Below are 17742 nucleotides of genomic sequence, written 5' to 3'. Positions count from 1 at the left end.
CCAGTACACCTGAATAGACCTTACCGGGAAGGCTGAGGAGTGTGATCCCATGATAGTTGGAACACACCCTCAGGTTCCCCTTTTTAAAGAGAGGAACCACCACCCCGGTCTGCCAATCCAGAGGTACCGTCCCCGATGTCCACACGATGTTGCAGAGTCTTGTCAACCAAGACAGCCCCACAGCATCCAGAGCGTTAAGGAACTCATCCACCCCCGGGGCTTGCCATCGAGGAGCTTTTTAACTACCTCGGCAACCTGAACCCCAGAAATAGGAGAGCCCACCACAGATTCCCCAGGCACTGCTTCCTCATAGGAAGACGTGTTGTTGGGATTGAGGAGGTCTTCGAAGTATTCCCTCCACCGATCCACAACATCCGCAGTCAAGGTCAGCAGCACACTATCCTCACCTTACACGGTGTTGACAGTGCACTGCTTCCCCCCCTGAGGCGGCGGATGGTGGGCAAGAATCGCTTCGCAGTCGTCCGGAAGTCGTTTTCCATGGCTTTCTCCAAACTCCTCCCATATCCGAGTTTTTGCCTCCGCGACCGCTGAAGCCGCACAGCGCTTGGCCTGTCGGTACCTGTCCGCTGCCTCTGGAGTCCCATGAGCCAAAAGGACCCGATAGGACTCTTTCTTCAGCTTGACGGCACCCCTCACTGCTGGTGTCCACCGGCGGGTTCTAGGACTACCGCTATGACAGACAGCAACCACCTTGCAGCCACAGCTCTAATTAGCCGCCTCGACAATAGAGGCACGGAACATGGTCCACTCGGACTCAATGTCCAGCACCTCCCTCGTGACATGTTCAAATTTCTTCCGGAGGTGGAAATTGAAACTTTCTCTGACAGGAGACTGTGCTAAGCGTTCCCAACAGACCCTCACAATGCGTTGGGGCCTGCCAGGTCTGTTCGGCATCCTCCCCCACCATCGCAGCCAACTCACCACCAGGTGGTGATCGGTAGAAAACTCCGCCCCTCTCTTCACCCAAGTGTCCAAAACATGAGGTCGCAAATCTGATGACACAACTACAAAGTCAATCATGGAACTGCGGCCGAGGGTGTCCTGGTGCCAAGCGCACATATGGACACCCTTATGTTTGAACATGGTGTTTGTTATGGACAATCCGTGACGAGCACAAAAGTCCAATGACAAAGCACCACTTGGGTTCAGATCCGGGCGGCCATTCTTCCCAATCACGCCTCTCCAGGTTGCACTGTCGTTGCCAACATGAGCGTTGAAGTCCCCCAGTAGAACAAGGGAATCACCCGATGGAGCACTCTCCAGTACTCCCTCAAGGGAATCCAAAAAGAGTGGGTACTCTGAGCTGCCGTTTGGTGCGTAAGCACAAACAACAGTCAGGACCTGTCCCCCAACCCGAAGGGGGAGGGAAGCTACCCTCTCGTCTACTGGGTTAAAGTCCAATGTGCAGGCTCTGAGCTGGGGGGGCAACAAGAATTGCCACTCCAGCCCGTCGCCTCTCATTGCTCGCAACGCCAGAGTGGAAGAGAGTCCAGCCCCTCTCGAGAGCACTGGTTCCAGAGCCCTTGCTGTGCGTCGAAGTGAGTCCAACTATATCTAGCCGGAACTTCTCCACCTCGCGCACCAGCTCAGGCTCCTTCCCTCCCAGCGAGGTGACGTTCCATGTCCTAAGAGCTAGCTTATGCAGCCGAGGGTCGGACCGCCATGTGCCCTGCCTTTGGCTTCCGCCCAGCTCACCCGACCTCTATGACCCCTCCCATGAGTGGTGAGCCCATTGGAGGGGGGACCCACGTTGCCTCTTCGGGCTGAGCCCGGCCGGGCCCCATGGGGGCATGCCTGGCCACCAGGCGCTCGCTGTCGTGCCCCACCTCTGGGCCTGGCTCCAGAGGGGAGCCCCGGTGACCAGCGTCCGGGCGAGGGAAATCTAGGTCCTCGATTTGTACTTTTCATAATGGTCTTTGAGCTGCTCTTTGTCTGATCCCTCACCTAGGACCTATTTGCTCCAAGGATCATTGGGACATGCAAACTCCTCTACCACGATAAGGTGGCAGCTCAGAAAGAAGAATTTTAGCATACATAAAATGTATAAATTAATAAATGTAATATAAATTAATGTATAAATTCATCCAAAAAAAAAGCATTTTAATATTTATTTTACTTTTGTTTAAATACATTTTTTATACTTTTAGCATATATAAAATGTATTTAAACAAAAGTAAAATAAATATTAAAAATGTTTTTTTTGTATGAATTCATACATTAATAATTATGTTATATAGTTGATTGGCAACACTCAATTGACCCTAGTGTGTGAATGTGAGTGTGAATGTTGTCTGTCTATCTGTGTTGGCCCTGTGATGAGGTGGCGACTTGTCCAGGGTGTACCCCGCCTTCCGCCCAAATGCAGCTGAGATAGGCTCCAGCATTCCCCGTGACCCCGAAAGGGATAAGCGGTAGAAAATGGATGGATGGATGGACTATGTATTTTTTCCATGATTTTTTTCAGTCATATAAAGTTTTTTACATTGAGAAAAATCCCATTTTTACCAATTTGCAGAATGAGTTTTGTAAGTTGTGGGCTCTGTAATTGTATACTTTTTGCATGTAATACATAAGAAAAAAAAATTGACTAATTACATATTTTTTGGTTTGGATTTATATAATTATCATTTATTTTTGCATTATTTTTCCTGTTCTACAAAGTTTTTTCGATTGAGAAAAATCTTATTTCTGCCAAACAGAACAGAAAGCCTTACCTGCTTTATTTGATAATTTCCTCAGGTTATCAATGGTCCTGGTGCCTCTGGTGTAAAAAAAGAAAAGAAAAGAAAAAGGTCCAATTAAAATGTGTACATTTCCTTAAATAATGGATAAATAATGATAATAAAAGGGAATACACATGCATCTAAAATATGATTCCATTGAGAGTTTGCAGGATGTCGTGATGTAATCAGATGACAATACTGTCGTCTAAACAAACTTTACTGCGGTCCATTAGCAGCCTCGTCATGGCGCAGCTCCTCCCATATAGATCCCAGGACGCCATGTGACGAGGTAAACACACATGCATGAGATCCATTACATGTCCCGCACATTTATTCCCTCATCTGAACGCATTCCAATGCCCCACCATCAGGACGTCTTCCTTTAAGCTGGGTTTAACGACGGCGCAGACTCAACTTGCAGATGTTGCAAAGAGTCGTGCCGATGACATCACTTTTTAGTCCAAATTTTGTAATAATCAGTGTCATGACCGCCAATGGAGGAGCAGTACTAATTTATTTATTTTTTGTTATTATGATACAGCCCCCAGAATTTATTCAGCAGATTACATTTCAATCAAGCCAGACCCAAATACTTATGAGCTTATGAAATATCAAATATGTCACTCCTTAGGCCAACGATATGCAGAGGGCAGGTGGAATATTAAGCACGAAAGTCATGACAATGACATCCTGTGTGGTTATTTACCTAAATCCATGTGACAGATGGATCTACAGATAATATGGCTCGCTGCAAATGGAGAGGCTGGAGAAGAGAAATAGGGTCGGGGGGGGGGGAGGAAAAAAATGAGCGGGTGTATCCGGATTCCGGATAGTTGCAGGATAAAGACGGGTATTATCTAATCGGAAGACGATGCGTATGATTAAGGGTAGGATGGACAGAATGGGAATTTTGGACAATTGTATGCTTCCAATGTCTAAAGGCAAAAATAACATGAATTTAGAAAATCTTGTTTTCCCAACACAGTATTTTCACTTCCTGCTGGTTTTATGGCCACGCGTCCCATTACTTTTGCTCATTAAATACACCTGCAAAAGTGAGACTTACGGAGTACCTCCTCAAGGCTTTTTCTTTTTCTTTCTTTACCAATGATTGTCTCACACACACCCTAGGTGTGGTGAAATTTGTCCTCTGCATTTGACCCATCCCCTTGTTCACCCCCTGGGAGGTGAGGGGAGCAGTGGGCAGCAGCAGTGGCCACGCCCGGGAATCATTTTTGGTGATTTAACCCCTAATTCCAACCCTTTGATGCTGAGTGCCAAGCAGGGAGGTAATGGTTCCCATTTTTATAGTCTTTGGTATGACTCGGCCGGGGTTTGAACTCACAACCTACCAATCTCAGCTCGGACACTCTAACCACTAGGCCACTGAGTAGGTTTTGCTTGTTCTTTGGCTTATTTTGGTGTTTTTCTTTCATGGTAATGATAACCACCGTCAGAATAATTGTATCTAAGTTATCACAAAACTTTGTGTTTCAATGAGTTCCCGGCGAGCAGACAAAAGCTGTCTTTGATCTTACCAATCAAAAGGCTTGTAAAACTCCACTGTGTAGGATGGGGAGCGACATGAGGGTGTCGGTTTCTTTGATGTATTGTAATCTACAGGAAGATTTTGAGAGCTGAGCCAGAAGGTCTACCGAGCTATCTACATTCCTACTCTCACCTATGGTCATGGAGTGTGGGTCATGACCAAAAGAATAAGATCGCGGATACAAGCGGCCGAAATGAGTTTCCTAAGAAGGATGGCTGGCATCTCCCTTAGAGATAGGGTGAGAAGTTCAGTCACCCGAGAGAGACTCGGAGTAGAGCCGCTGCTCCTTCGCTTGGAAAGGAGCCAGCTTAGGTGGTTCGGGCATCTCGTGCGGATGCCTCACGAGCGTCTCCCTAGGGAGGTCCTCGTTGCACGTCCCACTGGGAGGAGACCCCGCGGCAGGCCAAGGACCAGATGGGGGAATTACATCTCCTCTCTGGCCTGGGAACGCTTTGGGATTCCCCAGGAGGAAGTCGCTAATGTTGCTCTGGAGAGGAAAGTCTGGGGGTCTCTGCTGGAGCTGTTGTCCCTGCGACCCGATTCCGGATAAGCGGTTGAAGATGGATGGATGGAGGAAGATTTTGTCTTTACCCGAGATCTGCAAAGCGTAGAGGAGGCAGGGCCTGACCTCCCTCCAGGCACCTTTTCTTTGAACTGTTTTACGACCTTTTCTTTAGACTGTTTTGTAACCAAAGGCGATGGCTGTTTACGACCCCCCTCCCTTAGAAACAGCTGTTGCCATGTAATCAGGGAAAGTCCAAATAAAAGAGGAGGCGTACAATCTTTCGTCAGAGAGTGTCGAAGGGTACAGTGTCTACGCGTTTCTCCTCAATTGAGCTAAATTGAATTCTGTCTCTGTTTAATTCCTTGCTTCTTGTCTTGTTTAATAGATAATAATAATAATAATAATAACTGGGATTTATATAGCGCTTTTCTAAGTATCCAAAGTCGCTTTACATGTAGAACCCATCAATCATTCACACTTGGTGGTGGTAAGCTACTTTCATAGCCACAGCTGCCCTGGGGTAGACTGACGGAAGCGTGGCTGCAATTTGCGCCAACGGCCCCTTCGACCACCACCTATCATTCATCATTCAATTCACCGGTGTGAGTGGCACCGGGGGAAAAGGGTGAAGTGTCCCGCCCAAGGACACAACGGCAGCGATTTTTGGATGGTAAGAGGCGGGGAGCGAACCTGCAACCCTCAGGTTTCTGGCACGGTTGCTCTACGTAGTGGGTAGCGAGGTGACAGTATTGCTGAGCCAATGTCCCCTTCTTCTCCTGAGTGAGGAGTTTTACTTCATTTTAGTTTGATTATGAAGTAGTTAATGACTTTTGACTTTGTTAAGAATGTTGAGATATTGCCAATTTATATACAAATTAATGAAAAATTATTAATTTGGGTTATTTAACTAATATGAAGCACTCCTACAAAAACTAAATTAATACCTTTCTGACAGTCTCCATCACAACTCAGCTTTATTATCGTATTTTTTTGGTTCAGATCTTCCATTGGTTTTAATCAGATTAGTGTACCTAATGAGGAGTCGGGCCAGATGCTCGTTCCCAATCTCCAGGAGCATCCCAAAGAGTGTGAGGGTCAGATTGCATCATACACGTAAACAACTGCCAGCATGTCAATTAATTCACGCCTCCAGCCAAGTGCTTGTAAATCCTATCAGTATCGCCGCTAGCTTAGCATGTCTCCCCGTTTCTGTGTGTGCGTGTGTGAGCATGTGTGGCTACTGGCCAGTCGTCTTTCAATTAGAGGCTCCTCTTATGCATCACCCCTCTGGCATGCATGTAAGTGGAATTAAACAAACTAATACTTGCAGCCATTAATTACTGCGGCTGCTTATTAGCGATACGATGCAGGGCGCACGGACAAACGCCAGTTCGTTTTCTGCTTTCAATTTTAATTGTTTCATAACAATAATTTAATGCCTGGACATCAAAGTGAAATACTAATTGAATTCCCCTCAAATGTCAGACTATTTATGAACACAATTAATTTTTTAGGTCTGCAGCTCCTAAAGCTGACAAGTTGGGAGTGAATATTGGTAGTGGGTTTGTCAATCGTACATTATCAAGTAGAGGTGATGTGTCAGCGCTTAGAGAGTTGCTCATCGAGGGCCCAAAGTCTCCCGTTTGCACTTATGTGTTTTTCTACTCAGTGTAAGTTACGTACGTTTGTCTTATTTGTATTCTCTCATCCAGCCTGTGGACACGCCCAAGTCGTGAATTACTCATCACTAATAAGATGGAATTTTTTTTTGGCTGTGGGAAAATGATGGAACATCTGGTTTTCTACTAACAATTGTGAATGTCATTAAAATCAATGAAAAAGATAACACTTCACATTTCAAACAAGGCCGTCTGAATCCAGGCAGTGCTTGTCATAACTACGCGTGTTGTCATGGTGATGTAGTGTGTGTATTCAGGCGCAGCAGCGTCTTCTTCCTGCTGCCATAGATGAAATGTGTTATTGTAACCACCTCTTTTATCATTGTATTACATGACATATTTCAGGGTTGCTCCACTCAAAGTGCGCACATTGGTTGAAGGCACGCAGTGACAGACTGAAGTTGAGGGGAATAAAGTGCAGCTTTTTTTTTTACTTAAGCATATGTGAGAATTGAACCCTTGCTTCGTGGAATCTTTAAAGGGGCCCTATTATGCAAAACCAACGTATATATGCTGTTGTGCATTTGGGATCTGCATAAGTCTCGATAATGATATTTATAAAACAATTGTAGCTGAGATAGGCTCCAGCGCCCCCCGCAACCCTGAAGGGAATAAGCGGTAGAAAATGGATGGATGGAATCTTGTCTTCCTTCATGCTTCCTCCAAACGAGCCATTTGGAATTTGCCCCATTGGTGAAGTCAGTGGATTATTCCCCAAAACCCCCAAATCCTCCACACGACACCTCTGATCCGGACAGGCTAACCTCCTCCAACCTCAGAGGACAAAGCTACGAACAATGGGAGAAAGGGCTTTCTGCTCCGCCGCTCCCAGTCTGTGGAACGCTCTCCCTGACCACCTGAGGGCACCACAGACTGTGGATGCTTTTAAAAAAGGCTTAAAAACCCTTCTTTTTAAAAAAGCTTTTTTTTTTTAGATATATGCATACTAGTTCTAGCTATTTGGCTGTTCTAGTTTTTATTTTAATTTATTTTTTATCATCTTTTTATTTTTATTTTTTCTAATACACTGTAGCACTTTGAGGTTGTTTACTCAATGTAAAGTGATTTTTACAAATAAAATGTATTACTATTATTATTATTGTTATTCATATGGTAGAGCTTTACCCAATGTGCTTTGCGCGCGTCCCCCATTGTAGTCCGCGCTGTAGTCAATAAGCGCCTTCTTTTTCTCTACCCTCTTGTGGTAGGGTAGACTGTCTCGTACAAGCACATGCAACCTCCGCTGTTGCCATTTCTAATAAAAAGTAGCCTCGCTATGGAAGTGCTAAAAACTGCAACAAAGATGGCGGGGAGAAGATGCTGTTGAAGTGGAGGAATGTAGATAAGACTGCCCACTAAACATCCTGCAGAGACGGTCAGAAAGCAGCTTGAAAACAGTCTGTAAAACACAATCGAGGCAAAATGTTAACCAAAGAACCACCATTACATATTATGAGGAAGTGTTTTAAATGTACAAACCCCGTTTCCATACGAGTTGGGAAATTGTGTTAGATGTAAATATAAACGGAATACAATGATTTGCAAATCATTCTCAACCCATATTCAGTTGAATGTGCTACAAAGACAACATATTTGATGTTCAAACTGATAAACATTTTTTTTTTGCAAATAATCATCAACTTTAGAATTTGATGCCAGCAACACGTGACAAAGAAGTTGGGAAAGGTGGCAATAAATACTGATTAAGTTGAGGAATGCTCATCAAACACTTATTTGGAACATCCCACAGGTGAACAGGCAAATTGGGAACAGGTGGGTGCCATGATTGGGTATAAAAGTAGATTCCATGAAATGCTCAGTCATTCACAAACAAGGATGGGGCGAGGGTCACCACTTTGTCAACAAATGCAAGAGCAAATTGTTGAACAGTTTAAGAAAAACCTTTCTCAACCAGCTATTGCAAGGAATTTAGGGATTTCACCATCTACGGTCCGTAATGTCATCAAAGGGTTCGGAGAATCTGGAGAAATCACTGCACGTAAGCAGCTAAGCCCGTGACCTTCGATCCCTCAGGTTGTACTGCATCAACAAACGACATCAGTGTGTAAAGGATATCACCACATGGGCTCAGGAACACTTCAGAAACCCACTGTCAGTACCTACAGTTGGTCGCTACATCTGTAAGTGCAAGTTAAAACTCTCCTATGCAAGGCGAAAACCGTTTATCAACAACACCCAAAAACGCCGTCGGCTTCGCTGGGCCTGAGCTCATCTAAGATGGACTGATACAAAGATGGAAAAGTGTTCTGTGGTCTGACGAGTCCACATTTCAAATTGTTTTTGGAAACTGTGGACGTCGTGTCCTCCGGACCAAAGAGGAAAAGAACCATCCGGATTGTTGTAGGCGCAAAGTTCAAAAGCCAGCATCTGTGATGGTATGGGGGTGTGTGTATTAGTGCCCAAGACATGGGTAACTTACACATCTGTGAAGGCGCCATTAATGCTGAAAGGTACATACAGGTTTTGGAGCAACATATGTTGCCATCCAAGCAACGTTACCATGGACGCCCCTGCTTATTTCAGCAAGACAATGCCAAGCCACGTGTTACATCAACGTGGCTTCATAGTAAAAGAGTGCGGGTACTAGACTGGCCTGCCTGTAGTCCAGATCTGTCTCCCATTGAAAATGTGTGGCGCATTATGAAGCCTAAAATACCACAACGGAGACCCCCGGACTGTTGAACAACTTAAGCTGTACATCAAGCAAGAATGGGAAAGAATTCCACCTGAGAAGCTTAAAAAATGTGTCTCCTCAGTTCCCAAACATTTACTGAGTGTTGTTAAAAGGAAAGGCCAAGTAACACAGTGGTGAACATGCCCTTTCCCAACTACTTTGGCACGTGTTGCAGCCTTGAAATTCTAAGTTAATTATTATTTGAAAAAAAAAAAAAAAAAGGTTATGAGTTTGAACATCAAATATCTTGTCTTTGTAGTGAATTCAATTGAATATGGGTTGAAAAGGATTTGCAAATCATTGTATTCCGTTTATATTTACATCTAACACAATTTCCCAACTCATATGGAAACGGGGTTTGTACATTTAAAAAAAAAAAAAAAAAAAAAAAATATTTTTTTTTAACAAAACTAGTCTGTGAAATTGCATACAGGAAGTAATCAGTGAAGGTCCGTGTGGTGCTCACCTTCCATCCTGATATTCCCGAGTGTGCAGCAGAGCATGAAGTCTAGCAGGCTTCCTTGGAGATCCGGCTCATTCCAAAGGCTGGAGTCCAAGTAATAGGCTCATCTATTATACAGCCCAACTCTTGCCTTTGTCGATCAGCTTCTTGCTGCCTCTGGCCCTGCATCAGCATTCTCTGGAGGACAGATGAGGAACACACTTTTAAACATGCACACACTACCTCAGCGGTTTTTACTCATCAAAGAAAGAAAAAAACATCCATCTCCAATATTGGGTTGACCTACACATCCATCACATGGATTTTGCAAGTGCCATGTGTTGCTTAAATTAGCCTAAAATTGCAAAGCTACACAAAAAGCAACACGTTTCTTCCATAAAAAAGTGACATTTTTAACTCCAACTTCTATTTGGACGACTGGTTACTACTATTTGTCCATGAGATGGCGGTACGTTTTCCCATTCAAAGCATGCAGAAATATTTCTCACTGTCTACTGTTTTCTGCCAGGGTGACATGTTACTGTCATAACAGTGTCTTTTTTTGTACTTTTTCAGAAAAGCAACTAGGGTTAGGGTTAGGGTTAGGGTTAGGGTTAGGGTTAGGGTTAGGGTTAGGGTTAGGGTTAGGGTTAGGGTTAGCACATCGTGTGGCCAACACGCTTCAAAATCAGATCCCGGGGGCCATTTCTTTTTATGTGGCCTGCAATAACTTGGAAAGATGTGTCGGCAATTTAGCTAAATGTGTTTTAATTTTGACAGAAAAAATGCTGAATGCAACTACTTTTTATTTGATGCAAAAAGCTATTTTAAATATTTTTCTTGTCTTTGGAACCCTTTATGAAATTAATTATACAATAGCTGAACTTTAATATCTGCTTGTGACCTGGATCTCTTATTGTAAATCAGTTTTTTCATTAGTTTGTTAGCATACAAAATGATTACAATTAAATGAAAGGGGCAATTGTGTAATAATAATATGTGCCGATTGTACATTTATACGGTTTTGCAGTTGCCGCTGATTAACACTTATCACAATTGCACAAGAATCACTTTACTTACCACTGTAATTACCGGACTACAATACTCTTCATTCAATGACTGTAAATAATGTAAAAAACAAGAGTATAAAGAAGTCATACTGTTCCATTACCTCTGTTCATACTACTGTCACTACCCAACTGCCAAAAGAACTGTAGACACCTTAATATTTATTACTTCTTATACTGTATATACCGTGTATACTGTATATACTGTTATACTATTTGATATTGCACTGGTACTGTATGTGACTACTGTACTTTTACTTGTACTGATACTTCTACCATAACTACTGGGACTTATTGTGCAACTTATTGTCTTGTAATTCAGTGTTTTTCAACCACTGTGCCGCGGCACACTAGTGTGCCGTGAGATACAGTCTGGTGTGCCGTGAGAGATGATCCAATTTCACTTATTTGGGTTAAAAATATTTTTTGCAAACCAGTAATTATAGTCTGCAAATGATGTGTCGGTGCTGTCTAGAGCTCGGCAGAGTAACCGTGTAATACTTTTCCATATCAGTAGGTGGCAGCCGATAGCTAATTGCTTTGTAGATGTCGGAAACAGCGGGAGGCAGTGTGCAGGTAAAAAGGTGTCTAATGCTTAAACCAAAAATAAACAAAAGGTGAGTGCTCCTAAGAAAAGGCATTGAAACATAGGGAAGGCTATGCAGAACGAAACTAAAACTGAACTGGCTACAAAGTAAACAAAAACAGAATGCTGGACGACAGCAAAGACTTACTGTGGAGCAAAGACGGTGTCCACAAAGTACATCCGAACATGACATGACAATCGACAATGTCCCCACAAAGAAGGATAAAAACAACTGAAATATTCTTGAATGTTAGAGCAAAGTAGTTGTGGGAAATATCGCTCAAAGGAAGACATGAAACTGCTACAGGAAAATACAAAAAAAAGAGAAAAAGTCACCAAAATATGAGCGCAAGACAAGAACCAAAACACTACACACAGGAAAACAGCAAAATATGGCGTGATGTGGCAGTAGACCTACTTTGAGACAAGAGCTATATTTATACATAGTTGGTTATGGTTTAAAGTCATATCCAACAATTGCGACAACGACTTTTTACTGTCAACTGAGTTTAGTTTTTTAACGATTTCTGCTGGTGGTGTGCCTTCGGATTTTTCCAACGCAAAAAATGTGCCTTGGCTCAAAAAAGGTTGAAAAACACTGTTGTAATTAATGTACATCAGAGCTACAGTATTCAAATTGTTGTATTTTTTGCATTTAGTGTATTAGATTCAGCAACTAGTGTTTAGATCCCACTGTACGCAATATCTGAAGAGCATGGAAAAAAGCATTTCACTGTGGTGTACTCTGCATGTGACGAATAAAACCCTTGAACCTTATAAGTGACCTGCTGTAGCCGGTAAAATCATGCCTTCAAAATAAAAGCACACTAGTGAAATACCATGGTTGTAACAACACACATTCTGGAAAATCTCCACCAAAATTCTTCTTCGGGCTTGTGCTGGTGGAAGATTTGCCTTATATGCGGAAATATTTGTCGTAGTTCCCTGTGCAAAAGTGTTAAATACCCCCAAAATCTCATGTATCTTACAGACTGGTCCATCTAAAAGGGTACTTAAATTAATATATGATCTTTTTTTACTGTAGTTTTTGGTGCGCTGACATTTTTTGGACAAATGCACAAGTGAACTTAAAGACAATAAAATCAATCGGATGTAGGTCAAGACATGCTAATCAGTTACATGTACTTACATTATGTAAGGGAAATTACATACCGTACTTTTCGGACTATAAGTCGCAGTTTTTTTCATAGTTTGGCCGGGGGTGCGACTTACACTCAGGAGCGACTTATGTGTGAAATTATTAACACATTATCGTAAAATATCAAATAATATTATTTAGCTCATTCACGGAAGAGACTAGACGTATAAGATTTCATGGTGATTAGGAGTGACAGATTGTTTGGTAAACGTATAGCATGTTCTATATGTTATAGTTATTTGAATGACTCTTACCATAATATGTTACGTTAACATACCAGTTGGTTATTTATGCCTCATATAACGTACACTTATTCAGCGTGTTGTTCCTTATTCTTTATTTATTTTAAATTGCCTTTCAAATGTCTATTCTTGGTGTTGGGTTTTATCAAATAAATTTCCCCCCAAAATGCGACTTATACTCCAGTGCGACTTATATGTTTTTTCCCTTCTTTATTATGTATTTTCGGCAGGTGCGACTTATACTCCAAAAAATACGGTACTTATATTTGTATATTATATTATATTTTATACCGGAGTGTCAATTCACGTATAGACATCCATTTTGTGTCTTTAATAAGGTCAGCTCATGTCGACCAGACCAATTAAACGGCGTCCTGAACCCTGTCGCCGACCCCCCCTCCCAATACACACACACATCGCTGACATGTTTGACTACATGCCCTTCATTTTCTTCTCGAGCCAGACGGCAAAAATAGCGTCGGAAAAAAAGAAGAGTCGCCTCTCTCTTCTCTCACTCCATCAGCAGTTGCTAAGTGGATGCAGACCGGCGGCTTTCCTGCGGCTTCCTTCCTGACTCCCTCCCCGCCCCCTCCCACACCTCTCCTTCTGCTTGCCTGCCACTCTTCTTCCTCGTCCTCCAGCATCCCGCTCTTCTCTCCAGCAGGATGTGGCACTCGGCGGCTCTGCTCCTTTCAGGATTGTCCGCGTTGATACACGGTGAGCTTCTATAGAATTCTATAAAAAGGATAGCGGTGTTCTTTAACAGGGGAAATGAGCATCCAAGAGAGGGAAAAGTGAGGATGCGGGTCACACCTGTTTGCATGTTGACATCGCTCCCGGAAGATCTGGGGATGCCTTTGCATGTCGTCTGTCTTGCGGTGTTCCTTTCACAAGCACACGTCTCACAACAGAGGGACCAACTGAAACACATGGAAGGATCGCCACCATTCCATCTTGCATGTGTGTGTGTGTGTAGGACGTGTTGCTGCAGCTTCTGTCAAGAGATGACACAGAGGCATGAACTTGACAGCCTTTTTTTTATTTATTTTTTTTACGTTTGTTGATGTCTTTAAGTAAAGACAAGTTCACAACTATAGGAATGTTTCCAAATAGTCCTCATTTTGCAGCTCTTTCCCAAGATACAGTATATCCCTTCTCTTCACATTATAGGACGTTGTATCAGTTACCTCGGCAACAAAAGGGACCTTGGATGCAAATGGTCACATTATTCAATTTAATAAGTAATGTTGATTGATATGTTTGTTCTTTGCCTTTAAGCTTTACATTTGCATGCGTAGTACTTTAAATGCAACTTATATAACGCTATAGGCATCATCATCAACATACATATTTCTTTAAAAAGTTTTTCAACAAACAGCAGCCAAACCCTTCGAATTTAAAGTGCTAGTGCGAAATTAAAAAAGAAAAAAAATATTCCATTATGTCAGTATAATTTAAATTTCTTGTAATTCCTCTTATAGGAGCCTCCATTCTTCCCTTCTCTTACCAGACTTCATCATAATTATTTTAAAACACTTCATCATAATTCTTGTAAAACTGAAAATGTTAACACTTGTTTTAAAACATATACATTTGTAATCATCATACTCATAATAATAATTATTATTATTATAACTCATAATTTAAATGTTTTCACTAAACCGTATTTCCTCAAATAGTGACCTCCACTCTACTACATGCCACAAAATTATTGGAAATTGACAATGTTGATGCCTGATTTAGAAATAAAAAAAATCAGCATTTGTATTATTTAAAAAAGAAATATCAGGATAATTTACATCCCTTGTATTTCCTCTTATAGTAGCCTCCACTTTACTACACGCCACATCTCATCATCATTTTTGTAAAACTTAGAATGTTAACACCTATCTTAAAACATACACATTTGTAATCATCATGTAGTGTTTTTTTTCCACTATACCATATTTCCTCAAATACTACTATAATACTACTACATGCTGACCTCATCAACATTCTTGTAAACTTAAAATGTTGACGCCTAATTTAGAAAAAAACAAACTACATTTGTAATCGTTATTAAAAAAAGATATGCCAGTATAATTCACGTTTCTTATTCTTCCTCTTATAGTGGCCTCCACTGTACCACACGCCACACATCATCATCATTCTTGTACATTTTCAAATGCTAAAATCTGTTTAAAAACACGTATGTGTATAATAAACACATTTATATAAATAATGTATAATATGATAATTTTTTTCCATCATACCATATATCCTCAAATAATGGCATGCTCTTTACTACACTGTAAAAAACAAAAACAAAAAACAGAATTTAGGGTAAAATACCGGTAGCTGTGGCTGCCAGAAATTCACCGTAAAAAATACAGTGATGATGTATAGGACATTACAATATGCTGATGTTGAGTCTGTTAATTTTATAGCTGATAACTGTTTTTGCTTACGGTGAATTACTATGGAAAAAAACTAATATATTGTTTACAAAATAAAATTATTGAATTTATGGTAAAATACTGGCAGCTTTGGTTGCCAGGAATTCACTGCAAAACAAATTAGGGCCAATTTTAGTGTTGCCAATCAGCCTATACCCAAGCGCATGTCCGGAGTACCTGGAGAGAACCCACACATTCACGGGGAGAACAATGCAAACTCCACACAGAAATACCCCTCGCCTGGGAATCAAACCCAGGACCTTCTCACAGTGAAGCACGAGCGCTCACCACTGTGCTACTAAATCTAGCAAAATGCCTGTTTGTATTTGTCCAACCTTTTCACTGGACCACTCACAACATGACCTTCCGCAACATGTTCCTTAAATTCTCTGTATCTGTTAAATGGCTGCTTGCAACCAGCTCCAACACACTTAAACACACAGCGTGGTTCATTTCGATGCAGTTTGCAATGAAGCACATAGACAAACCCTCAATGTCTGAAACCACTTGCCACAAAAATACAAGAAGCCAAAAGTTAACTAAACTAATGCTTTAACACAAACCCTAAAACAATTAAGGTATGCTGTAAATTTAAATGTACTATCTGCAAAATATTTGATTTAGACAGAATAATACAGTAAGTATTTGCATGCTTGTGACATCACAGTATTTGCAAATGCATTGAAACAATTTTTCATTATTTTCACAGTAAAGTCATGTGTTTTCTACGTATTATAACCAAACACATTCAGGTTATCTACTGTTTCTTGGTTTGCAGGGGTCCACTGCATTTACTACTGTGCTAAACGATTTTTGATTTCACAGTGTTTTACTGTTGCTATTTAACAATTGTTTGCTGTAGGTTTTACAGTAATTTTTATAGTGTACACGCCACACCTCATCAAAATGTCTGTACATTTTAAGAGGCAATGTGAGATTATTTATTTATTTATTTAAAAAAATGTATTCTACCTTCCTAAAACTAAATGTAAATAAAATCTAAATGTGTAATCATTATATTTCAAAGAATTAAGTATAATATATATTTTTCCACTATTTCCTCAAATAGTGGCCTCTGCTCTACTCAACACCACACCTCATCATAATTATTCTATAACTTAGAATATTAACTTCTGATTTAAAACATATATATATATATATATATATATATATATATATATATATATATATATATATATATATATATATATATGTGTAATTGTATTTATATAAATAGTGTATCCATATAATTTGTAGATTTTTCAAAATACTGTACAGTATTTTCTCAAATAATGGCCAGTGCGCTAGAAAACGCCACACCTCATCATAATTATTCTATAACTTAGAATGTTAACTCCTGATTTAAAACATTATACACGTGTAATCATTATATTTATATAAATAATGCATCAATATAATATGTAGGTTTTTCAAAATACTGTATAGTATTTCCTCAAATAATGGCCAGTGCGCTACAAAACGCCACACCTCATAATAATTATTCTATAACTTAGAATGTTAACTCCTGATTTAAAACATATACACATGTAATCATTATATTTATATAAAATAATGTATCCATATAATTTGTAGATTTTTCAAAATACTGTATAGTATTTCCTCAAATAGTGGCCAGTGCGCCACAAAACGTTGCACCTCATCATAATTATTCTATAACTTAGAATGTTAACTCCTGATTTAAAACATACACATGTCATCATTATATTCATATAAATAATGCATCAATATAATTTGTAGATTTTTCAAAATACTGTACAGTATTTCCTCAAATAATGGCCAGTGCGCTACAAAACGCCAAACCTCATCATAATTATTCTAACTTAGAATGTTAACTCCTGATTTAAAACATACACACGTGTAATCATTATATTTATATAAATAATGCATCGATATATATTGTAGATTTTTCAAAATACTGTACAGTATTTCCACAAATAATGGCCAGTGCGCTACAAAACACCGCACCTCATCAGAATTCTTGTAAAAAATGGTATTAATTAATTATCAAATAAAATGAAAATGTGTAATCATTATTATTATGTATTTCACTAAACCACATTTCCTTAAAGAGTGCCTCCACTTTTCTAAAGGACGCACCTCTCTTCAAAATTCTTGTCAATTCATTTGTTGTTATTACATTTATACCAAAGATATATCAGTCTAATTTACATTCTTCAAAAAGTTGCCTCTGCTCTACTAAACGCAGAGCCAGAAATAAATATTGACGTTGACCTTAAATAGGAAGTCGAGGTATTGGGGGAAAAAAATCTGGCCCCTAATCAATGCCTAGTATCTCAACAGTTGAGTACACAACCACCCCTGGCTACTACAGTACATGAGAGAATATGGTATTTAATTAAAACAATTTTCTCTCCTGATTTAGATACCAATTATGGTGATTTGTATATAAGTGCACCATAATGTCTATTAATCAAACTTGATTGACTTAATTTCAGAAGTTTTCAGTCCATTAGAAGACGAAGATCTAGTCCAGAATGAACGCGCGCTACTTGGGAGTGTTTGAAAGCAACCTAATTATAGCTTCATTAGTGCCAATAGCATCCTGATGAGGTTTCCAACTGCCACTAATTAGACTTTGTTTGCTGACTTCCAATGTT

General features: G+C 40.4%; 2 protein-coding genes and 1 long non-coding RNA gene across 3 annotated transcripts in view; 1 reads left to right on the top strand and 2 right to left on the bottom strand.

The window, feature by feature from the left end:
* The window catches only part of LOC133577553 (small conductance calcium-activated potassium channel protein 1-like), a 35255-nt gene extending 25449 nt beyond the window's left edge, over nucleotides 1–9806 (bottom strand). The window contains exons 1-3 of the mRNA XM_061931512.1: nucleotides 9639–9806; nucleotides 7603–7876; nucleotides 2736–2782 (exon numbers count right to left, since the gene is read on the bottom strand). The gene's annotated coding sequence lies outside the window, so the exon portion shown is untranslated. The remainder of the gene's footprint in view (nucleotides 1–2735; nucleotides 2783–7602; nucleotides 7877–9638) is intronic.
* A 3479-nt stretch (nucleotides 9807–13285) lies between these two features.
* Nucleotides 13286–17742, bottom strand: part of LOC140677603 (uncharacterized) — a 29786-nt gene continuing 25329 nt past the window's right edge. Inside the window, exons 3-4 of the long non-coding RNA XR_012049374.1 lie at nucleotides 13482–13662; nucleotides 13286–13403 (exon numbers count right to left, since the gene is read on the bottom strand). This is a non-coding gene — a long non-coding RNA (uncharacterized lncRNA). The remainder of the gene's footprint in view (nucleotides 13404–13481; nucleotides 13663–17742) is intronic.
* The window catches only part of chrna11 (cholinergic receptor, nicotinic, alpha 11), a 32258-nt gene continuing 27813 nt past the window's right edge, over nucleotides 13298–17742 (top strand). The window contains exon 1 of the mRNA XM_061931361.1: nucleotides 13298–13385. Coding sequence (XP_061787345.1) covers nucleotides 13334–13385 — 52 coding nt within the window. The 5' untranslated portion in view covers nucleotides 13298–13333. The remainder of the gene's footprint in view (nucleotides 13386–17742) is intronic.

This window comes from Nerophis lumbriciformis, linkage group LG37 (genome assembly GCF_033978685.3).
Source record: "Nerophis lumbriciformis linkage group LG37, RoL_Nlum_v2.1, whole genome shotgun sequence".
Taxonomy (NCBI): domain Eukaryota; kingdom Metazoa; phylum Chordata; class Actinopteri; order Syngnathiformes; family Syngnathidae; genus Nerophis; species Nerophis lumbriciformis.
Note: the sequence above shows the minus strand (reverse complement) of the source record. Positions and strands in the feature narration are given on the sequence as shown.